The sequence below is a fragment of the Pygoscelis adeliae genome, unplaced genomic scaffold (assembly GCF_000699105.1).
Source record: "Pygoscelis adeliae isolate BGI_AS28 unplaced genomic scaffold, ASM69910v1 Scaffold298, whole genome shotgun sequence".
NCBI classification, from domain to species: Eukaryota; Metazoa; Chordata; class Aves; order Sphenisciformes; family Spheniscidae; genus Pygoscelis; species Pygoscelis adeliae.
This window is the reverse complement of record NW_008825303.1, coordinates 284,275-309,250: the sequence shown is the minus strand read 5'-3', so window position 1 is coordinate 309,250 and position 24,976 is coordinate 284,275. Positions and strand designations below refer to the sequence as shown.

General features: G+C 37.9%; 1 protein-coding gene across 4 annotated transcripts in view; it reads left to right on the top strand.

Moving 5' to 3' along the window:
• The first annotated feature begins 1,802 nt into the window (after positions 1-1,802).
• Positions 1,803-24,976, top strand: part of OTUD7A (OTU deubiquitinase 7A) — a 78,624-nt gene continuing 55,450 nt past the window's right edge. For 2 of the 4 annotated variants that reach the window (XM_009330040.1, XM_009330036.1), the window contains exons 1-2: positions 15,766-15,772; positions 20,007-20,161. In XM_009330040.1, coding sequence (XP_009328315.1) covers positions 20,011-20,161 — 151 coding nt within the window. In that variant the 5' untranslated portion in view covers positions 15,766-15,772; positions 20,007-20,010. Of the gene's footprint in view, positions 1,810-15,765; positions 15,773-20,006; positions 20,162-24,976 lie in introns of those variants that run through there. The other 2 variants (XM_009330038.1, XM_009330037.1) reach the window with 2 other exon arrangements.

Genomic DNA, 24,976 nt, shown 5'->3' with positions numbered 1-24,976 from the left:
ATCGTCTTTCAACTGAAGAAGTAGATCGAGTGTTGGACGGAAAAGGTTTATTTTTCTGTGCAGCTGATGCATTGAACAAAACTATAAAAATGTTTCAATCGTTGTTTGTTAATATGTAGCTGAAAAAAGGAATATACCTTGACTGCTTGATTGTTTCCAGGGCAGTGATAAAAGTTACATCTCCTTAGCAGAAACATCATCATTTGATTTTGAAGGCTGCATAACAGAGTTTTTAGTTATTTCCCCATAGCTAATAGGAGTTTCATAGGGTAGATATTTCAGTTTGTTTACATGGTATACATGGAAATGTTGAGGCATGTTCACACTCAATGGTTATTGCCATCTCTTGCAGTTGAAGTATCTTTGAAAGTGTTACAGCTATTAAAAGTTACTTCTGTAAGTTGATGAAGGTTTTTCAGTTGTGTTGTTTTTTTTTTAAGTTCTCCGAGGGTGATAAAGATGAGGGTCATAGGCAAATGCGGTTTGACTGCTGCTTATATTTCCTTTGCAATGTATGAAACGATTCTTTTTGTGTTATTATGAACTTTAAAATAAGCTACTTCTGTATGAGGATATCTGCGGTGTGGTACATTCATAAGTTCCAACAAAGAATTGAAGATAATTCTTTGGTCAGATGTATGATTCTTGCATGAAAATATATCACGGTGAAGGAAAAAAAAATAAAGCTAGGAATCTTATTAAGTACTATATATTAGCTCACAAACACTTCATGTTACAGTTGAGTTGTTACAAAGACAACTGGGATTTTTTGCATAAGGCCTATTGTCTACTGAGATTTGGTTATTTCCGTGTGTATTCTAGGAAATAATGAGAAATAATGTAATGTTCTGTTTTCTTTGTTCGTGATTCTCACAGATTCATAAAAATTGTGGACCTTGTTATATTTCTAACTGTTTTAAAAGCATTGTTGGAAGGAGTGTTTTCCATGATGAAAGGGTTTGGGCAGATATCTGTTAAATCCTGATTTTGATAAGGCTGAGCTCAGTTACAAGCGTATGAGTTTTGTGAATAGATTAAAAAAACAGAAACAGTAAAACTGATTGTAAGTGCCTTTTAAAATAATAAAGTGAAGCTTATAGTAGTTAGATTATGTATTTGCAAACAGCAGGATTTATACTTAAGAGATATGAGTAGATTATATGCGAAGGGAAATGCTGTTTCTTTTAAAAGTAAATAAATCCCATGAATAAAGTAGTGTTCCTTCTTTCTTCATGTTTGTCCCTTTTTTCCATGAAAGAAAATGGCTATCCTAATTGAGTCTTCTCCTGGATAACTCTTCACTAGTTCATTGCCTTAGATTTTGATAGCTTATGAGAAGAAAAACTTCCAAAGGTGTATTTGATGAATCTTAAGAAAGAGAACTGTTAGAGGAATTTTTAAGTGTGAATTACTATTTTCACATAGATTAGCCATAAGGATATTTTTGTACATTCATAATTCTTTTTTTTTTTTTTTTAAATTGTCTGGGTTGTGCCCAAGTAATCTTCTTAATGCAAATTATTGTATATGGCAATTTATCTGCATTGAGAGTAGTACATCCATTAGGCTCCTAAGGTCAAAGGTAAAGTTGACTTTTGCCAGTTATCATTATTATTCAAATAGCATAGAATAAGTACAATGATTAATATACTACTTTTTTTTTTTTTTTCAGATTTCTCAGGGGACAAAATTTTGCTTGTTCATACCTTCTACTGTGGCAAAAATGGATTATTTTCCTCACCAAAAACCAGCAGCATAACACCCAACTGACACATGCCTCAAGGAACTCTTATTTAAAGTCTGTTGTAAGTAAGTCAAATTAAAAATTTGCTTAAAGGTAGCTTTAATCAGCTGTGTATCTATTTACAGCTCAAGAATAAGCAGCCTTAACAGGAGAACTAATCTTAGCAGTCTGGCTTTTCAGCAGCAGCTGTCTGTTCTTAAATGGAAGTATAGGAGGAAGTAACTTGCTGTAAAGCAGAGTTTGAGGTTGAGCTGCTTCCTGACCGCTGCATGCCAATGTGTCATACCTGTGTGTTCTCTTCCTCTCCCCACACCCCCCATTAAAAGTTGACTGTGATACATTGCAAATCAGAAGCTATGGGGTTATGCGTGAATAACATGATCGAAAAGATTATCTGCATTGTAAATGAAGACTTAAGCTCCTGTTGCTATGACAATTAATTTTAGAATTTGCAATGTAGAAATAGGGGGCTAAATAACTCAAAACGTAAGAAACAGCAAGTGGTTAAGCTGGTCTTCATTGTGTTGGTTGTTGAGCTGCATGCATTTGGTGGTGCCTGTAGGCCCAAGTGCTTCATTTTTAATGCAACGCAAACTTGAAAAAATTAATGAAACTCCACGTTATATATATCCAATAATGGTTATTCAGCCATCTTGCTTTTTACATACTGAAGTAAATTTTATGCATGTGGAGCATTTGCAGAGTACATGATATATGTTTTTGTGAGAGAAAACTGTGTTAAGATTAGAGTTTTGGCCAGCATACCTTCTTTGTTTGAAAGAAGGATGACATTTGGAGGAATATGTTCAATATTTGGAAACAATGTCTTCTTGCAGAGTCAGGAAAAATTTATAAATGAGGAAAATTGGTAAAAAAAATAAGGAAAAAATCTGAATGAGAAAAAAATCATTTGTTCGTATTGCTTCTGCAGAGATATATTCTAGTGGAAGAGATGCACGTTACTTAATGAAACTGTGCATTTAGTAAGAGGCCTCAGATTAACATTTAAAACCTTAATTGTTAATATTTCAAGTACAGTAGAGTATAATACTGCCTGCTTCTTTATCACTCTCCCAGATAAAATGATACTTGAATGTGATTTAAAATGAAGGTCTTTGTTTTAGGAAAATTCCAATTTTATCAGTGGCATTACATATCTCTTGCACTGCTGCTTTCTGCCAGAATACAATTAACATACTATGAGGGCGCTTGTGAATAAAACAAGGGAAACACTGTAATTGCCTCACGTTCATTCTCTTTATCTGTTGTCCTATATGAAAGCAAAAACGTTATAGCAATGGTGGTGTTTTATCCTGAAAAAATACTGATAGAGGGATGTAGAGGATCCTTACCTGGAAAGGCTCTGTCTCCTGCTTGTCTGTTTATTTCAGTTCTGGACCCATATTTCTGCAGACTTATTATTTATCCATGACATTTTTTTCCCTCTGAGAATGTAATCATCCTTGAGTAAGAACAATAGTGTTATGAAAACCCTCCGAAGCTCCAAGAAAATACAGTTGTAAAAATGTTCCAGCAGAACATCTGAGCAGATGAATTAATCCTCCTGCCTGTGCATCTGACACAGGACTGGTGCTGTGCATTTTGGTAGGCTGCCATCAGTGGTGGAGTGCAAGTAAAGAATCTCTCAGTTGTTATCAGTGTTATCAGTGACTGTAGGTGTTTCAGAACATTTTATGGGGCCTCAGGTATTTTTAAGGTATTGAGTGTCTCTAGCTTTCTGTAATGTTTCTTCAGTGGGAGTGTGCCATAGCTCTTAAATGCAGCGTGATCTTTTAAATTTTTCTTTTCTACTTTCTTTTCTCTTAGCCTCCAATAATAGGTTATAACCTCTAATTCTTAAATAAATCGCCTCGAAAGATGATTTAGTGGTGTCCTTTATCAATAGTTCTAGATTCAAATAAATAAGCAAATAGGAGACGTTTTAAATAAATAGCATTTCTGAAAACTGAAATGTAGCTGCATTTTTAAAATACTTCGCAGTTGGTCTCTGAACTTTGGTGGTATTCTTCATAGAACTGAACTTAAAATAGTTGAACAATTCTCTTCTCTTGGATAATAGCTCTTTTTCGATGGTTCCCACAGGGGTTTAGTGTCTTGACTGAGGATTCTTCAGCATAGCTTCCCTTATTCTCTATTTTTTCATGTCTGTGTTTAATGTATCAGTTCAGGGCTTGTCTACACAAGATACCGAGGAAAATTGATGCAAGTCAACTGAATGTAGGGATTTAAAGAGGGCAGCTTAAATCCCACCAAGTCTCTGTATGCACTCTCCCATTCATAATTAAAGTGGCCTCCAGTGAATTTAGTTTAATTCATTTCGAAGGCAAGATAAGCCAAACCAAGGCCACATTTTATTCCCAGATGAAAGTGTTTGCAAAGGAATTTAATGGACATGGACAAATCCAGTTAAATTAATTTGGGTTAATTTTCCTGAGTTCCATTGTGTAGACAAAACCTTAGTAATAATGCCTGATTGGAGCTTTTATTTTTCTTCTTTTTTGTTCTTCACCTTTTGTTCCTATAACTCTCATATTTTATACTTGAGAAGGTAGATGGCCCATAATTGTACTAGTCACTAAATGTTGTCTTTGTTATCTTACAAGTTTTGAGAGTCCACGTTTTATAATTAACATATAAATGCCCCACTTTGCCATCAGGTCTAGTGCATGTTACCTTTTGTTAGGCAGTTATCATCATTTTGGCTGCTTCAACTAGTGCTTTTTAATTCATCACTGTAACTACATCTGCTGTCAAGACCTTATCCATTCAGCAACTTTTTAAAGCATTTTTTATGGATTTTGCAGAACTGGGTGATTATTATTGCAAGTAAGTTGTGACCGCAGGTCCCTTCTATAATGTAATTACGCAGTGCCTCTTAATGGAGTGATTTGCCATTCTGGTGGTAGAACTCAGTCAAGTGCAGCTAATTTGAATGGAGTCAGCTTAAAGGTGCTTGTAGGACTTAGGAGCTGGTCTTCCTAGCTCAGTACAGAGGCTTTAAAGAGTATTTTGGTGAAGTGTACAATAACTTAAGCAGTACAGTTTGTGCAGATATGCTTCCTGAATAATATTTTCTTTCTTTCATTGGAGTTCTGTGAGCAGCATGGGCTTAGTTGTACAAAACAGATTGCAAAATTTAGGTCCACTTCATCTGTGATCAAAGTGTATAATACACATTTAGTTCTATGGGAGATGTGACTGTGAGGTTAAAAACTGGCTTTTATCTCTATGTTCTTGGCAGCTAAAACTGGAAGCTATTTGAAGATAAAAGTCTGTTTAAAACAAAACAGGTACGAGGCTGGTGAAGTAATCTCTCATCTAATTTGAATGGGATGAATACAAAGTGTAAAAGTAAAATACTTAAGAGATATGCTCTTTTTTATTGGCCTTTAAAATTCTGTGTTACAGGAGTCTGAGCATAAATATCTACTCTCGACTTCAGTTAAGTCCTCTATGATCTGCGAGATCTGTTCTGAGAGTGTTTGGCTTAAGCAGCTTTATGCATTGTGTGAAAAAGCTGCCTTGTGTCCAGTGATTTACGGTCAAATTTGAATTTCTGGTGGCTGGAGTATCCTGCTGGTAGGCAGCATCAGTGCCATGCAAGTTAGGGCAATACTGGAGAGATTTTCTAGAAGTTGAAGGCCTGGAATCTCTGGGAACAGTGAAATCGCTGCAGAGGGAGCTAGGATGTCCTGAGTGAACAAAAGGTGTGGAATATTTCTTTGTAACCAGATTTGTTGTTTGCCACTCAATTACCTGAGAGCTACTTTTGTTAGGAAACAGAGCGAGCTTCTATTTGAATGTGTTTATTGAGACACCATGTGTCTTTCCAACTAAAGTCATCGTGTCTAGGAAAAAACTGTCTTGAGAACTTAAGAATTTTCTGGGAAAACTTGATGTCGGAATTTCTGTCCAGTTGTTTGTATTTATTTATGGTCTTGTGCAGTCTTGACAAATTAAGGTGAACATTTAAATAAATAAATAATCCCCAAGTCCTGGATCTTTCAATATTTCAGGTGTGATTCAGGTGCCTAAATACGCACCTGATAAGTATTATAGGTAGAAACAGGTTATTCAGGTACCTTACTTACACGTAGATGTGTATTGCCATTTTGAAAGCTCTGTATTATCTGTGATAGCCACATGGGACTAGCAAATATGATGCAGACCCATACACTTCTGGAGCAGCGGCTGAAACCCAGAAGATACTGCATGGTATCTAGAGTAGCACTAGCTACATACCTTTATGTGCCTGAATTGATTTCTGTGTGGTTTATTAGACTGTGCAGTCATGTTTTACCTCTGCTTTCTCCTTTTTGACATAACTTTTCTCTGAATCCTATGTTTTTGTTTTCCTCCTTCCAATTACTGGATCATGGTAAATAAATAAATAAAACTGAATTACAAATCTGTACACCTTTCTTCATACAGCTAGAGATGCTGTTGAGTAATTTGCCAGATAATTTCTCCTTTTAAATTTTGAGAGTTGCACAATGTCATACACAACTGTCATCAGTCAGGTTGGAATTTTAAGACTTCGCATTTTGTAGCTTCTGCTTTGGAATTTCTCTGAAATGGAGTTCCTCCTCCTTGTTATTTTTTCGTTGATTTAAAAAAAAATAAAATCATGCTTCCAGGATGAAGTACTATAGTTATACTAATACTTGTTAAAACCCAATCAACCAACAAACAAAAAAAACCCCAACAGAATAAAATTGTATGCAAAAATACACACCTTTTAAGAAAAATCTGCCCCCCCCCCCGGTAGTTATTGCTGAAATTTTCCCTTTCAGAATTCAAAGTTAGCGTGTTTCAGTTTTAACTTAACATAATCACTATGATAGATTTGTCCAAGGATGTATTTTATAGAAGTAATACATAAATAAGCATTATTGATTTAGTGTAGTCATTCTAGTAGTGCATTGGTTGGGTAATATACTCATCTGCAAATGACACATGGCTTGTGGCAGTCTAAATAGTGGATTCTTATCAACACACAAAAACCCCTTTGAATAACAGCAAATCTCTATTAAAGGTAGTTGTCAAATTGCTGGGCCATTTAAATTCAAAGGACCAAGAAAAATAAGAAAATAAGCTATTTTTGTTGCAAGCAGTAATGAAGATAAGAACTAAGCGATGTGAATTTATGAAGGGCCATACAGAGGTTTTTGAACAAATTTGAACAAATATAGATGTTAAACTGCCAAAGTTTAAACCTTCAGGATTACAGAAACAAGCAAAGAACAATGAAACAATAGTCAAATGTGAGACTAATTCAAAATAATTAACATTTTCAGAAACATTTGGAGGTTTTCAAATAAATTAGAGTGAGCATTTAAGTAAAGAGATCATTCAGGTAGTTTCTGTTTAACGCATAGCAGTGTCCGGAATAGAATTATTTCCTTTTCATTTGCTGAAAATTTGAAGTACACTTTTACAATTATTCTTAACTGCCTGTTAGTAGTTGTTTGCATAATTATGCAAACTTTGGGGAAGGAGTTGCCTGTAACTTTTGGAGGAGAAGTTTATACTTTCAAAACAAACAGGACAAGAATATAGTTCATAACTGCATCTGCATTGTGCCAATGCAGGGAGATTGCCTGCTTTGTAATCTGTAATGCCCTTTAGTTCTGTAAACCAACAAACTGTATTAAGAAGCAGTATTTTAGTCCATTTATGACTTAAACTTACTAGCTGTATAATTTTCACACACACACACACAACCCCCAAACAAACAAATAAACAAACAAACAAACAAAAAAAGGCCCAACCTAAAAAAGGCTTGACTTCTGTTCTGTTACAAGCAGAGGTTCACTCTGAGATGTCCATGACTAAATACACATTGAGATGGCTACTGGCATTAGCAGCTAGGCAGGTATGTAAAACCAAACCTGTACTGTTAGTGATAGAGGACCATCTTGATGATGTAGCGGGAGAATAGGCAGTCTTGCTGAAACATGCTGGATTAAAAAGTTTAAAGGTATCTGCCACAGACAACTTGAAAGTGTTAAGACACTGTTGTCTTCCATACTTCTGCATCTCCTTCACCAGTGCATGATCCCAAGTGGCATTTTCTGGCTGATTTGGATCAGCAGTTACAAGTGAAACATAGAAGGCCAGGATTTGTATGTGTACATCATTTTGCAAGTTTCTCAAGCCTAAACATGTTCTAATGCTTCAAAGAAGATAAGGTGGCAGAACAGCTCTGGTCATCCATACAAAAAAATTCAACTATGCCGGATGGTACCAGCAAGATTTCATCCTGGTGCAAAATAAGGATAAATGACAAGCCAGATAGCAGTGTGATGGAATGTGCCTGTGCAGTTTATCGAGGTGTTAATTTAAGACCATGAACTGTTTTTTGGGTTTTTTTTGATGTGGGATTTTTTTTTCATAATTGCATTTATGTATGGGGCATTGCTATTCCTAGTAGACTTGCCTTCTGCCACCTTACTAGTCGAATTAAAATAACCTTTTACCTTCAACTGTCATTCTCTGAGCATAGTCTAAGAGGAAGAAGAAGAATTGATTTAGGCTATTCCTTATGAATCCGGGAGAAAAAGCACATTTCAGACCAGTGAGCAAATTTTTACAGTTAGCGAAAAATACCCAGTCTCTACTTTCTTAAATGACCATGCTGCAGTCTGTCAGCAGAACACTTCTTCCCCAAGCTGTCCCCTGTCATGTAAGAGACCTTTTGGGTTTTAATTTTTTTTTTTTTTTTTGGTATATCAAAACTGTGGAAAAGGATCTAAAGACCAAAGAGAGTGCTAAGTACTAAGGGAAACAAAGGAAAAATAATCATGTCAAAAGCTGTACTGCTCCTACAAGTAAAAGACTACAACTGTCTTTGAATAGTTGGTGTTAGAGCCTGAGTTGCAAACAGCAGTTTCGCTGGCCCCCAGCTGTAGATTCCAGGTAGAAATTTGGACTGAATGGCAGTGATGCAGGCTGTGGCAGAGCAGGTCTAATTTCATTACTAGGGGGAAATAAAAACAAAAGAAAAAACTCTTCAGTCCTCTGATAGGATACTGGGGACTTGTACAATTCTTGGAGACATGCTAAGGCAGGCGATTCAAATGAGTAGCACTTGGTCCGTCACACTGCCTGGGGCACCTAAGCAGCACAGTCTTCTTATCTCTGGTTTGGGTAGGATTTCAGCATGTGCTTAAAACTAAGCACATGGTTCTGTGGGGTTTAGAATTGCTACTACAGTAACTTATATAGAGATGCTTTAGGTGAATGTGACTCAATATAAACTTACAGCTTCCACCATACTGTTATAATTTTATAAAACATCAATGAAATTTTCTTATTCCACATACTTTGCTTAGCTGTTTCAGAATTCTTCCATTTTCCTCCAGTGTTTAGTATCTTGAACCAGTATTTCTGTTATTTGGAGTCTAATATTTTAATGGTTATTCTTATCCCTGTAAAAAGTATTAATTTTTCCTTTCCTGCCAAAAATTAATAGCAGTCTAGTAGACAGGGAACAAAACAAGACATACGTTCTGGAAAATAACATTGATTTGCCATTAAGTTCCTTTGAAGGGTAGAGAATTGTAGATGTAGAGAATAACATTACCTTTATGTGAGCTGTTAATATTTTAATGTGTATGCGTTTGCCATGCTTGCTCCACACCAAAAAACCTAAATGTGGTTACATTATTAGCGACACAATCATATATTACTGGTTATGGGGGGTTTGTTGGTTTTGGTTTTTTAATACAACCACTTATCAGGTGTATAATTATCAGCTTAGTAAAGATGTGTGAATTCCTATAGCTAGTGCTTACATGTTTTACCAACAGAGTGTAAGTTTTGAGAAAACAGGTCAAATTGTACGGAGGAAAAAATCCCGTCAAATAAGCTTAGTATGTTGTTTAGGCAATCATGTATCTCTTTTATCGATACACTGTATTATATCCTCAATATTTACATACAAAGATAAACATTTACAATATAGTCTATATTTTAATATATGCTACACGTTTGTTTATTAGGGAACCAGAAACTAGGGAGAAGACTTTTTTCTAAAGAGACAATTTGTTTTTATGCGAATTCTTCATGTATAATCACTATGACCTTTGAAAAGGGGTTATAAAATACTGCTGTGAATTTAAGGTGTTGTTTTTCACCAATGTAAATTACTGTATAAACTCATTTTCAGGAAGAATCTCACTTCTAAACTTCTGATATTTTCTTTGCATCTGTATCTAAACCCCATCCATGTGTGTATGTCCTATTACAGAAGTAAGCAAATTCCTACACCTGTGTAAACTGCTTATATAAATTTCCACTTGGAAATCATAGAGAGGAAAGGAAAAGGTTCAGTACAGATTTTTGTCATATTGAAATTGTTTTAGTGTTGCAATGAGGACCATCTTATTCCATTGCCGAGAGAGATTAAGCCCTGAAAGGATTTCCTAGAAACTCAGCTTATTTGGTACTGTTAAAAAACAGACCACAGGATTGCAAGAAAACTCCCCTTTTTAAAGTCTGATTTCCTATCACTGCAGGTTGTTGTATTGTACTTTACATGTACTTAGGTAGCTCTATTTTTTAAAATAATTCAGTATTTTCTCCCCAGCTTCTAAGGAAAGATTGCTCCCAGTACTTCTGTCACTGGGACCCCTGTCTTTATTTCCAGACTATATTTACTTGTGGCTTGGTGTATTTATGAAGAGCAGTCTTAATCCAGTTCTCAACCTTGTTTCATTGGCGCTGCAATCCAGGCTCTTCTAGTGACTTGTCCTAAGATAAAACGCTTAACTTCTGATGATCTATAGCCTTTCATTTCACCTGTTCCAGTCTGAGGAGATCTCTCTGAAACATAAGCTATTGAACTCGCTCCCAGTATTCCAGAAGAGGCTTTGCCAACATCTGTCTCTTGTTTTTTCCTTCTAGTTCCACTTTGAATACTGGAAAACAGAAACATGTTTGTATGAGTAATTGTTTCTGATTTTTCTAACTGTATCTTGGACGCAGACCTGATTATATCTGTACAGAAATAAAAATATATGTGTCTAAACAGAGAGAGAAAAGTCCCCAGCTATTCAGGGGAACACTGAAACAAAGCATGATTGAAGCGTTACTCTGAATACAAAAAGTTTACTGAATTGAGGTCGTAGTGTGTTTAAAAAATGTTGAAGTTAACCCAAATATAAAGGGTAGGGAGAAGTTTAATTTTGGGAATAAGGTAGTCTAGGGAAACCACAGTATTCACAAGATTTTGTCTTTGATTTTTCATTGGTGTAAAAACATCAGAAATTCATTGTCATTCCTTTCAGCTACTCTTGGCAGAGCGTTAGCTTTCTATATTTCAGGTTGGTCCCGTATGTTAATGTTTAATCACCTTTTACCTGGACAACAAATGCTCTGAACAGTTAACTACTCTCACATATACATGGTATTCCTACTAGGCAATCTGAAAAGCTGAGTGCCTACGTTAGCTACCAGTTCCCTTAAAGCTGATGTTCCCCTGCTAAACAAATCTTCTGTAATGGACTTGATCGTTTAATTACAGTTTTTCTCTTAATAGTTTTCATCTTGTATATGAACATTTGGCAAAATGTTATCTAATGAAGAGTGGAGCAGCTTTAGAAATGTAATAACCAAATAAAAAAATCTCTGGCTTACTAAAAAATTAAAGTCTGTAAAACTGTAAGTAAATACATTTTGCATGCGGAAAAGAATGAGAACTTGCACAGCCTGAGCTCAAAAAATTTAAATGTTTCACTAAGAAGAAGTGGTCTTATTTGGTGCATTGGTTCAATTTCATGATACTGTCAAGATTCCAGAATTATAACATTCTCCATCAAATATGGCATGACAGAAATAATTACTTTCAAAGTCTGGAGCTGTGCACAAACAGGGTCTTTCTGCCTTCGCAACCAAAATGCAAGCATCGTGAACATTCAACACAAGAGCAGACTGCACTTAGCCTGTATATTGCCAAGCCAGCTGAGAGGAATCAGTAATGTTAATAGGCATTTAGCCTTGTCACACTGCAGGGAAATTAAAAAAAGGGGGGGGGGGGGGAACAGGTTTAATCCAGTCGGTGAGTGTCTTTCCACTGGCTTCCTAGAGCACTGAGACTGGGCATATTACTGATGGTGCTTATTTCATCCTTTCTGTGAAAATTATGAAGGATCTAAGTTGCAGTTTAATCATTATGTCTTCCTCAGGGTTTGTCCACTGTGCACTGTTTATGCGCTGTTTTCTTTCTGTTCATCACTTCTGTTTTGTCAGCTATTTGTATTCTGGAGGCATGGGATTTGTTTTAACATACTTGCTTTTGCTTCATTAGTTAGCCCTATGCATCTCTTTCCGCCTATTTGGAAAAAATATCTTCATATCGTTTAACTGGATGAAGCGATTTGATTTTGAAGAAGTCAAATTTAGAGTCAGATGAAGAATATTTACCTCCAAGTATGGCTCAGATTTAAGAGAGAGCTACTTAAAGGAGTAGAAAAGATCAAATATAACTGAGATTGTATTTAATTGATTTCAAGTCCTATTAACCCATCTTAACATTTAGAAGCAATCGGTATCTCTTCTTTAAATACTTTTAAAATGCTTTTTCTTACAATATACAACAAATTATCCCTTTCACTGCCTCTTGTACTTGCATTGTATAAGTAAGAAATTATTTAGCAAAAAAATTTGGCTGGAAAGTGAGTGAAAACCAAGGTCTTCATTGTATTTTGAGGGTCAAGGTGTTTCCATTTACATTGAGTTCAAAGTGCCATTTGTGTATCATGTGTGACGCATTTGAAAGTCCAACTGCAAGTATATATGTGTGTCTATACTGTTAACCACAAGAGGAGTGATGCTTATTGTGAGGTGGGTATAGTATGGATGATTGTGTTAGGCGTTCTCCAAGTGTGTATATTTGCAGTGTAAGTTGTGTTAATGGTTTGACTAACCATCCGGAGCAAAGGTGGTGGTTTTGTAGGTGAGGAGAGACTATGTTCATCTGGTGAAAACAGTAAGTCTGGTAGACATCTGGCTTCTGAGTCACTACCTCCTTCTTTACCACTTATTTTCTTTTCTCGGTTAGTAGTTTCTACTCTTCCATCTGGGTGGGTTTTCACAGCTAATAGTAGTTTTCTGGCAAAAATATTTTTTTAAAGACTTTTTTTGTTGGGTTTTTGTTTGTTGGTTTTTTTTTTTTCCCTCCTCTAAATTCTAGAGAGCTGAGAAAACAACTCCTTCTGGGGAAAAAAATAGTGCTAGTTCAAATGTATACAGGGAGGATCCTACCAACTCTGCTTCTTGCTTTCAGAGTGTAGAGCATGCATAGTTCAGGCTTTTTGTAAAGGTTTTTCTTCAGGGTGAGGTAGTACAAGTAACAGCCGACCACCTGCCACCTGTGATAATTATGACTACAAAATGAGGTAGAGAGGTGATGTTTGCTGCATGAAAAAAAGAAAAATAGTTAGTACATGGTGAGTAGTTAGTACTAACAGTAAAATACCGCTATAGCAGGAAAATTAGTATTTGAGTTTTGGAGCGGGTTTTTTCGGGGGGGGTGGAGGGGAGGGAGGTTTCTTTGGGGGTTTTGGGGAGGTTTTTTGTTTGGTTGGTTTTTTTACTAGAGCTGTTAATATTTGTGGTTTTGGTAGCACCACATTGAGTTTATAATGTTTCAGGGACTTTGTGAGGCCTTACCAGTATACGAGGAATGGGTTTCCACAGCAGGTTGCTCCTCAGTGGCATGTGTGGCAGAGGTTTTAGTTGTCTCTTACAGCATTGGATGTGCTTGGTTCAGCACTGTTGAAATTTGGAGTTTGCATGGAAACTGTGCAGGAGTCCAGCTCCAGTCAGCATAGTCCTGTAGATCTTATTTAATTTTTAAGTAACACTGTGAACCAGTGTTACTTCAGGCATTCAGTGGTGGGTTTGTTCTGTTTTCTTTCATTTTTAACGTTCATCAGCATGTTTCATCATTGATTCTTCCATCTTTTCAGACACATCTGTCTGAATAAACACTATTAGTCTATGTTGTGCTGTTAATTTAGGTCTGATGAGTAACAGGAAGAATTAAATAGCATGGATATCTTTGTGCAGGTGTTCTAAGCACAGGTGCAGGACCCAGAGCCTAGAGAATTATATAGTATAGTGCACAGGTATAGAGGGAGCATTCGACTAGAAAACATTTTCCTCATACTGTCATGGATTTGGAAGGTCTGGATTGGATGTGGTTCCTTGGCACCCAACACAAGGCAGGTGTTTTCTACCTGTACAGTTATTTATCATTAGATAATGGAACCTGGATAGTATTTGATTTTAAATTATTGTTTTTCAGTAAAACAACAGCTAGCCTTATCTCTGGCTCTGTGGCATGTGAGCTGTGTTTTCATCAGCTGTCAATGCACAGATATTACCAGTTTTCTGTATGTAGACAGAGAACTTTCTGCATTACCAGAAAGAACCTCTTTTGTAGAAAAGATCTTCATAGGCAGCTTACATAACCTTTGCTGGGAGGAGTTAAGAATGAAATGAGTCTGTTGACATGGTTACTGTATGAATTCTGATGATCGTGTAATCAAGAGGCAATTCTGAGGTGATGGGTGATGTCATAAATGCAGAAAGAGATTGGTCTTTTGCTCTTGAAAGGATATCTTTTCAATACTACTGTTGAAAATACTGAAATCATGCCAATACTGAGACAACTCACAAGTTGACTTCTTTGGACTCATATGCACTTCAGTTTTTGAAATTTATGAGCAGTCTAGTCCCCACACATAGTGACTATACTTGAGTGCACAGCTGGTGCATTTTAAATTAGCAGTCATTATACTGCTTTTGATTGTTATCTGAAATTCGCTAATGCTTTGTATCATTCACCTCATGCGGCATGTTCTCTTAGCTTGATCTATATGTTTCCATCCTGCTGGTTGAGATTTATTTCATTCTTTCTCCTAGACACTAAAGAGATGAATTGTATTCAGTTTCTTGTCATCTTTTTGTATGGACATTAGTGCTGTTTGGTACATTGGATCTATGTATGAGTATTTATTTTTTTAAAATAAAAGTAGCATTTTTGTCCTGCATTTGCATTGAAACAGATTCAGTTGCTACAAAGCTTAGATGCCAAATTTGGCCATAATCCACTAAGGTAGTTCTCTTCCTGAAGTGTCTGCGTTCCTTTTTAACTAGCCGCCTCAGTATTTCCAGCTTTCCTTCTGTTACTACGTCTTCATTATGTTACATTTTGGAAGTGTTTGCCTTGTCCAGTGATGATCCAGGTGTGCAGTTTGTGGTCCTTCACTGGACTTGCTCCAGTATGTCCATGTCTTTCCTGTGTTGGAGATCCAGAAATGGACATAACGCTCCAAATGTTATTTGTCTCACCAGGACTGAATAGAGGGAAAAGGATCACCTCCCCTGCTATCCTAATGCGCCCCAACAAAATGATACAGTTGTATAACTAGTATAAAAGCATAAATGTAGAAGTGGTATAAAACATGTGATGGTACAGTGTAGGGGCCAGAAGACTGTGAAGTGGGTAGGATTAGCAACAGCGTAATCTGCTTCGATACTGAAAAACATGTAATTGTGTAACGATATCCCACACACTTTCAGTTTGTTGGAGTAAGTTGGGTTTTGCAGGCAGTCCTCATGGATGAGGCTGAGAAAGACCCCACCCACCCTCCTGGAGCAGAAGGTAAATGGTGTTTGTATTCTACCTGGGATATGCACTTGCAGAAAGAGGCAATTCTAAGAAAGCAAAGGCATTCCATTTTTAAGGTTAAATATAACTAGGTAGTTGCACATGGAGTAGGAAAGGACTGTGTTTCCTTTGGGGAACAGTGAAATCAACCGGTTTCCAATTTCTTTCACAGTTTATTTCTCTGTAGCTGTGGTACAAGCAAGAGCCAACCAATATCATCTGCTACCAGTAGGAAATCTCCATGCTAGTCCTTACTCATGGCACGTGGTAAAGTTGCAACTGAGCATGTGAGGAGGAATTAACAGGAAAAATCTAATTCATGTTCAAAGGTAAACTTTGACTAATGATGAATAACAAACATGAAAGTAAAACATATGGTTTTTCTTACATTGTGTTTCACTTTCCTTCTTCCTGTTTTCTTTGCTTTGCACTATTTCTGCAGCAGCGCAGGCAGGGTAGAAGTACGGAGATACCTTTAGCATAACTGTGTTTTGAATGCCAGCTGTCTTAATAGCTTGTCTAGCACCAACTACTCTTGAAGTGCCTGCTTTAATTTTTATTTGATATTTGTAGAGAACGTTGCCTAGAAGGATGGGTTTCACTTTTTCAGGAACAAAAAAGTAGGTAGAAAATGCAGTAGGGCAGATGTATTTTTGTTAGCCATGGATTTGGCAAGAAAAACTCCCATGCCGGACATTGTGTCACATTTTGCTTGAGGCAAAACATGATCTGTTTCCTAATGGGTCCCTAGGTGATTGTGCCCCAAAGAGAGTACTCTGGCAAGATTGCTCCCCTGCCCCCACCCCGACTGTTTAAAAACACAGTAAAAACTGTACAGTAGCGACAGTATTGGTCATCAATAAGTGACTATACAACAAAATAAGATAATAAATAACGCAAAACTTGTAAATTACTGTAATATCAGCTCCTTCTTTCTCCTCTTCCTTTTAAAATCAACCTTCTAATTTCCTGTGAAGTAGGAGTGTTTTTAGAGAGGTGCCACCAGCTTGGCTGCTGGGCTCAGCTGTGCCCTGCTGTGGTTTGTTGCAGAGCTGGCTGGAACCAGCTGGAAGTGGCTGAGTCCAGCACAGAGCAGCCCCGACCTCTCCTCACAGAGGCCACCCCTGCAGCCCCCGCTACCAGAACCTGGCCACCAACACCCAGTGCAGTGACATATTGGTGTAATGCTGGTCTTCTCACAGTAAGCTGCTGTCACTTTGCCTTGGGACAGGCAAATCCTTCCAGGAAGGAAACCTGACATCCTCCACTTGTGCGAAAAAATGTTGGTGCTTTTCTCTTATGATTAAGCTGGTATTACATAACTACTTTAGAAAGCCCTGGATGGATGGATGGATGGATGGATGGATGGCCGGGTTGGGTGGGGGTTTTTTGGGTGGCATGGGGAATTAGATATAAAAATAGTAAAGACCTTTGTGTACCTTGATTGTATTAACTAGTACTCTAATTGCATCTCTCAGAAGAATAACGTGTGAAATCCTGCCAGACCCTTCCTTTCTGCCTCTCCCAGCTGGGCCTCTGTCGGTCCAAGTATTTATACATTTGTTGCAGGTGTTTCTGATATGATTTGTGGAGGTGGCTCCTCCACTGAAAATTCAACTATAGAAATACTACAGTAGAGGAAGGCAGAAATATACCCGATACCCTGGATCCTCTGTACCCTTGGCTCCAAAACCCTAGAGATTGACCTTGAGTCTCTCTGAGTGCTTTCTACCATAGGCCAAAGGCTCAGCTGGTCCAAGGGCTACCGCACATCCTATCTCCTGTTTGATCTGTTCAAAGGCTCGTCAGTGCTCAGGACCCCAGTTGAAATAGTTCTTCTTTCATGTCACTTGATACAGAGGACTCACAATCTGACTGTAACCCGGAATACGCATTCTTCAGAAAACCGCAATGCCTAGGAAAGCTTGTGTTTCTTATTTGTTAACTGGTGGGAATATGGCTGCTATATTTTTGATCACATCCATTGGGATATGATGTCCAGCTTGCCATTTTATTCCCCAAAACTGGATCTCTTGTGCAGGTCCTTTGACCTTGCTTTGTTTTATGGCAAAACCTGCTTTCAGAAGGATTTGGATTATTCTTTTCCCTTTCTCAAACACTTCTTTCACTGTATTGCCCCATACGATGATGATGTCAATGTACTGTGGGTGTCTGGGGGCTTTACCCTTTTCCTGTGCGATCTGTATCTATCCATGGAAATGGTAGTGCTGTGCTTCCATCCCTGGGGCAGTCAATTCCAGGTGTGTTGGACACCCTTCCATGTGAAAGGAAACTGTGGCCTGCAGTCTGCTGCCAAAGGAATCAAGGCAAACACATAGGTAGTGTCAGTTGTAGCTTACCACTTGATGACTGCCTTTGACCCCAGTTCATATCGGAGGTCTAGCATGGCCGGTACAGCAGTGCACAATGGTGGCATGACTGTTCAGGCTGCGGTAGTCCACTGTTGCCTCTACCCACCATCAGGCTTTCGTGCTGACCGTATGGGACTACTACAGGGAGAGCGAGTCTTGATGATCACTCCTTGTCTCTCTCATCAATCAATCAGTTCATGTATGTGAACCAGGAATTCTCAGTTGGTGCGATACTGTTGACCATGCACCTTCATGGCAGCAATCAACACCTGCTGTTTTTCAGCACACACCCCACAACAGAAGGATCCTCTGAGAGGCTGGACAAGGTAGACAGGACAAGGTAGACACAAGCTCACAGGCTTGGGGAGGAAGAGAGGTTCTCTTCGAACTGCCAGAGATGGCAGGCCAGTCTGTTCACAGTTGGTACCTTGATGTCTGTCCAGTCCATTATCACCAGGGTGCTGGCATATGGTGTTGGTGTGTTCCATACAAACTTCTGCCACATGGACCACATGCACTGGATTTTGTCCAGATCTTTGGAGGACTGGTTGTTGTCCAGGTTGCTGTAAATCACCTCCACCACCATTAATTCCCTCAGATACTGGATACCTTCCTCAATGGTGGTCCACTTGCCTTAGTAGCTTGCACATCTTCCTTGAGGGGATACCTTGCCTTCATGTTCAACAGGAACTGCCTCCAGAGGCTGTAGATTGTTGCCCCTTTTCCAGTCCCTTTGCCACTTCCCCCGTCCTTAGCTAGGGATCCCAGCTGCTGGGCTTCCTTGCCCTCTAATTTCTGACTATGGGCCTCAGTATCCCAGTGGCAGAGCAACCAGGTTATAATTAGCTTGCCTGGCTGACAGCTGTAATCTTTCTGCATAATGTGAGCATTCTAGTTATGCAGAGATGTTTGAGAAACCGAAGGGCCATTGCAACAAGGAAGGAAACACCTACCCTGGAGGAGAAGAGGAGAAAGGTGTAATTGTTAATTGACTCCATGAGATGATTCCCAGAGTATTGGGATGGCAGCAATACATGGGCCAAACACCAGATTAGACTCAAGGCTAGTGTTTTTATTATAGCTCTCACAGGCAAAGAAAAACAAAGTGATAAACAACACAGCAAGAGCTGAAAGTGGCCATTAACAAATCCTGGAGTTTGATGTACAAAGCCCTGGAGACTGCTGACCCCAGCCAGCAGCTAAGCACCTACCAGCTGCTCACTCACTCTCCTCACCCTGCAGTGGGATGGGAGAGAGAATTGGAACAGCAAAAGCAAGAAAAAACCCTCGAGGATCAAGATAAAGACAGTTTCATTAAAGTGAAGGAAAGAGGGGGGAGGGGGAAGCAAGTGATGTGAAGACAGTCACTCACCACCTCTCACAAGCAGACTGATGCCCAGCCAGACTCTGAGCAATGGCTACTTTGGAAAGACTCTACTCCAGTTTTACTGCTGAGTATGATGTTATATGGTCTGGAATATCCCTTTGGGCAGTTGGGGTCAGCTGTCCTGGCTGTCACCCTTCCCAGCCTCTTGTGCACCTCCAGCCTACTCACTGGGGGGGCGGAGTAGGAACCAGAGAAGGCCTTGAGGCTGTGTAAGCACTGCTTAGTAATGACTAAAATATTGGTGTGTTATCAACACTGGTTTAGCCACAATTCTAGAAGATGAATGAAGAAAATAAACTCCATCCCAGCCAGACACAGTACAGTGGAGAAACTATAAATTACAGAAGTGGTATTGACAAGGCAAATAAAAGGAACAAATACTAAGCTCTGTTGTGTATATGTTAGTATTAGTAAGGCAAAAGAGCTCTAGGCTAGCCAAACATTTAAATACTTGCTAAACTTCAGTGTATGAGTAGTGACAATGATACGATGATTGTGCTTTGAATGAACAGTGCCTGTGTTTAGCTGGATTGGAGTCTTCAAGTTGCAGAATTATTTACAAGCTGCACATAAGAAAAAATCAATAAAAATATGAAATGTTAAGAAAGAGAAAACCTTCCAGTGTGAGTGATCAACAGTTTCTAGGCGAAGGCAGAGATGGATGACAAATGCTGTTTATTTTAATATACTGTAACTTGAATGTTTTTGCATTGTTAATAGTCTTGTTTGAGGAAGAGAGGAAAAACGTGGTTTACATCACTTTGGAGTATACTCTAAAATCCTGTTTCTTTTTCTCCTTGGCAGATGGATGCCTTCTAGCCAACCAGCGAGTCCTACTGCTGCTGCATGTCTGGCAGCATCCCTGAATGATCACATGACTCTTGATATGGATGCAGTCCTGTCAGACTTTGTTCGGTCCACAGGGGCAGAACCAGGTCTGGCAAGAGACTTACTGGAAGGTAAGCTTTCAGGACACAAGTATTTCCTATGTTCACTGCTCGCTTAAAGCAAGAACCAGTCATAAAAAGAGAACTCTGGTCTATGGAAACAGACATTTCTTAGTATTTTGACTAGTAAGTCAACTCTTGTAATAAGCTGACCATAGATTATACTAAGTTAGGTGTTTTCAGCAAAAGCCTTAAGAAGTTCTTAGCGTTAGATTGCTGTATTTTAGGTTATTAAGAGTCATGCCTTAAAACTATATGTGCCAGGGGGAGAGGGGAGGCGGCTTTAGCTGAATTCTGTCATTTTCAGCTGCCTGAAAGTAGTCGTAAATGTTTTGGCTCACTGTGCAAAGCAGCTAAGTTTAGTCTGAAATGGACTTACTGTAAAGTGATAGACAAACCAGAGATATTTTTGGGGCCCAGTGATTAATATGCATACCTGAACTTCATGGTATGGGAGTCAAATGGCTAGGTTGAAAAACATCTAAGAAGCCATATCAGAAAAATAACTGGGTCTTTTTATTTATTTTATTGTAGTTGCTTTACGTTTGTAAGCTTAAAAGTGGAAAGACACCTTTGATATTTGAAGGCATTTTGTAATAGTTGTTTTTGTTAATTTCTTCTGATGTGGGCTAACAACAATTGTGAAGATGGGAAGTTAGAAATGAGTAGGTGATACCTATGTAAATTGCAAGGTGGTTCTGTGGGTTTGATACATGCACACTGAAATTTTTCCCTGAAAGTTTTTTGTTTGGTTTTTTAATCTTAATATGCCTTAAGAAATTGTGTGTTAAATCAAAGTAACTACTGAACAGCCACAGCAGAGTTAAAAGTATACATCAGGATATATACATATTTTTTGCAAGAGCAATTTCACTTTATCGTATGTATGCTGAAAGTTTAAAATTTTGCTATAAGTTCTTTTTTTACTCTGGGTTTTTCAGTAATAAGGAATAATATATCATTAACACAGAGGTGCACACAAGTTTGCAGCATTTCCCAAGTCATCTGCGTTACATGTAATAAAACCGTAGAATGCCTAGCTATGAATATCATCATTGGCTCACTGTATTTAAGAGACCTCTGTTTTGTCTGACTGATTTGATCAACCTGTCATTCAAGCCTAGAGTCTGTCTTGGTCTGTTGGTCTTTCTGAAAAAGAATATGAGAAGGTTTTTCTCAGCAATATCGGGACAGATTGTTAGTTAGTGTGCTGATAGAGCGTTGCCAAAATTTGAAAAAGTGTTCCTACCTATCAGAGCTGGTTCAGAAGAGTTACTTATCTTGTTTTCCTTGCTATACTTTTTCCTTGCTATAAAGGATAATGCTTCCAAATAAATATAGAATAGTATTTTTCTGTGTTGTACTTCTCATTTCTATAGATGAATATGTTCATACCATAAATATTAACAAAGAAATAAGCAATAAGCAATTTAGTTATTCTGAACAGGCTAATAGGCATATGCATCTAGCCCAAATTATTTCCTCCTACACAGGAATTTATCAAAGTAAGAGGGGTTGTTGCTAGTTCTGGACAAGATGTGCTCACAGGAACATTTCAGCACATGTAGTTGTGGCTGCATTTGGTGTAACAGCTTCTTACACTGGCCATGTCTTGTGCTGGGTGACAGTAATTCACCCAGTGGTTTCTCATTTGTCTAAAAAAAGTTACAGAAGGAACTGCCACCCTTACACCATTATGACTCTCTTTCATAGTTGTCAGTGTGTAGATGCTCTGGGCTCTGTGAGCAGCACTGAAACCCATGAAGTAACTTCTTAAACAATATTCAGAAGAGCAACCCTCCACACCATGGTGCACAAGGATATAGCAAATGTATTGCACCTGGTCTTGGAATGATGATGTCTGTATAATATTTTCAATTCGAAATTTGAAAACAGGTATGTACGAATATTTTTGAGAAATTTCAAGATTTGGTTGTAGTTTGTAGCCCCAAAATGACTGCCATGGAGAACTCTGAGCCAAAAAAGCTTGCTTGTATAGACCCTCATTTCCATGTAATCACAAGTTTTGGTCAGTTCTAGGGTCCCATAGCCCTTCTCTCTGATCTGCTCACAGATTCTAATTTTATAACTTGCTCAGACTGAATGTTCATATCGTGCTTCTATGGAGCGTACACATCTTTTTCAGAGCCATTTCTAATAGTGCTTCCTTTGTTCATCTTTTGGGGGAAATTTCTTGAATTGTACTATCCTGTAGACAATCAAGGATACCAGTTTCTGCTTCCTTATCCAAGTATTTTAACATATTAATTGTTTTGCTTTGATTGTCCTGTGGATGCATCAGGGCAGTATTGTGCACAATATGTGGTCTTCTCCCCAGCAACAAATGGGTGAGTTATACACACTGACTGTTGTACAAATAGCTAAAAAATCTATACATTGCATATAGATTTTAGAAATTGCCAGAAGCTGTCCTAAATATTGGCTCCGTTGATGCTTCTATACTCTGCCTGTCCTGCTGGTAAAATCGCTGCATTTTTTTCCTGTTGAACTTTGTATTGAGCACAGCTACTTGTCTCACTAAAACATTCAGCTTATTGTGCTTGATGCATACCTTCCAGAAAGTGTCCATTCTTAATGTGAAATGAAGATATATAGAGATTTAAAAAAAAAAACCCAAACATATATATATATACACACGTATTAGTTCTAATTTATTTGTGTCTGGTTCTTTTTGCCAGCTATTATTATCCTAAAATAAATAATACTATAAACCAGTTGCTTTTCTATCTGATTTTGATAAGCTAAACATGTTGACCTCCAAGTCTCACTTTCTGTCTCTGTATTTTCTCTATCATTCAAAAGAATGTATACAGAAATGTTTTGGCTATTTAGGTATATATCTTTCTAGTGCAAAGATTGCCTTTTTGCAATTACAAACAGCAGCATATGCAATGTATCTTTGGCCAAGTTTGCTTTAGTATTGCAGAGGGAGCTTGTGGTCAAGTCTATGCTCAGTTTGATGTTTCAAAGTTACCAATTCTAGAATTCTGTGCAGTTGCTTAACTGTTAAGGAATTCAGATTTCACAGACTTAAAATCTTAAAAGCATTATTTCAATGGTATGAGAACTTTGTCATGCACATCTGAAAATGGATGTGAATGCAGACTTTTAAAGCTGCATCAAAATTAAAAATGGGTTTGTTTTTTTTAGTTCTGCCTAAGAAATTAATTTTATTTTCATGACATTGCTATGTCTACATTTAGAAAAGCCTTATATCTGTGTAATCAGCCATTCATTGGTGGATAAAATTGCACTAGAAATTGCTTAGTTTGTGTTTGTCCAATGCACAATTTGTGTTTCATTCCTACTTTTCAAATACTACTTACTGAGTCTGAAAGGCCAGTTGTAGGTTACTTGCTATTTGCTATTTCTGTGATACATCTATGGGAACTTACATGTACAGACTTGGAGAAAGTACAAGGAAAGGTATGTGGAGGCAGAAGGGGCTTAGCACTTAACAGCACATAGACCTACACTTTAGTAAGTCATCTGTCTTGCTGTTTGAGTTTCTTGAGGTTTTCTTAAGTATTGTAAAGAACCTTCCTTCCATTACAGTTTATTCTGATAATTTGGTAGATTTATAAACAGCCCATTTCTGCTGTTAAAGAAAACTTTTGAAACTTGAGATTACAATCTGATACATCATAGAGCTATGTGTTATGATTGATTTCAGTGATTTTTTTTCATTGTATCATATATAAATATTTCAAAACTAGGGCCTTTTCCCAACTGTTCAATATAACAGCGGTGGTATTTATGACTGGATGTATTTTGTAAATGTACACCATTTGTGTTAAATAATAATTAAGCATAGCAAAGAATGTTAGATTTATAGTCATGTAGATTTATATAACTGGCATATTGTAAACAACAGATTATGCACTGTTTTCAAGCAGAGGTTTTGATAGCACAAAATCCTTTACCTTATTACTCATATGCCTCTATTAAAGATATACAATCATATGAGTAATCAGAGTTTATTCCACTCTCTAATGTGCTATGGACGCTTAGTAACGCAGTTTAATGAGAGCTTAGAATGACCTTATAGCTTTTAAGTGTGAATACTTTTCTCTACCACTTCTGCCCCCAGCTTTTTTTTTTCTCCTTGCTTTTGAACATCCCAATAACTGCATGCCCACTTCTACAATGAGAACCCAAGGTAGCTGAGATCATGAGAAAAATCCTTTCGTGGGGATTACATACAGCTAACCCAAACAGCATCTTATCTCTCTCGATTCAGGAGGCTGCATCTACCCTTCTCTGTACTAGTATAAATTCCTTCTTGTGCCCACAGTGTGCCTGCATGCCTGAGCAATAGCTGAGTGAGCTATTTCTGGGCTGAATTCTCCAGATGATCTGTCTCCACATCAGAATCTGTCTTCCATGAGAAGCTGCAGTACTTTGTCTGCTCTGTTAGTTGCTGGCAGTGGCTTGTGCATAGAATACTTCATGCTTGGTTTTGGTTGCTTGTTGTTCTTGGTACCTTTCTGTACTTTTTATACTGAAGGGCTTTTTCTTCCTCTACTCAGCACTCCTTGCTTTCTTTGAATGCTGTCCTGGACCACGCAGACTACTTCCATCATTCTTTTCAGTTGAAAGAACAGCTTTCTACCAGCTCTGCCAAAATTGTTACCTACTATTATGGCTGAATTATTGAAATGGGAAGCACAGTCCTTTCAGCTTGGTTATGATTACAAGACTTTGCAATGTTCATTCTTGTTGTTTAGGACTCCAGGGAGGACACTTGGTTGGTAGCTATTTACACCTTCGTCTCTAATCTTGCAGAGACTTTAAAGTAAACACCCA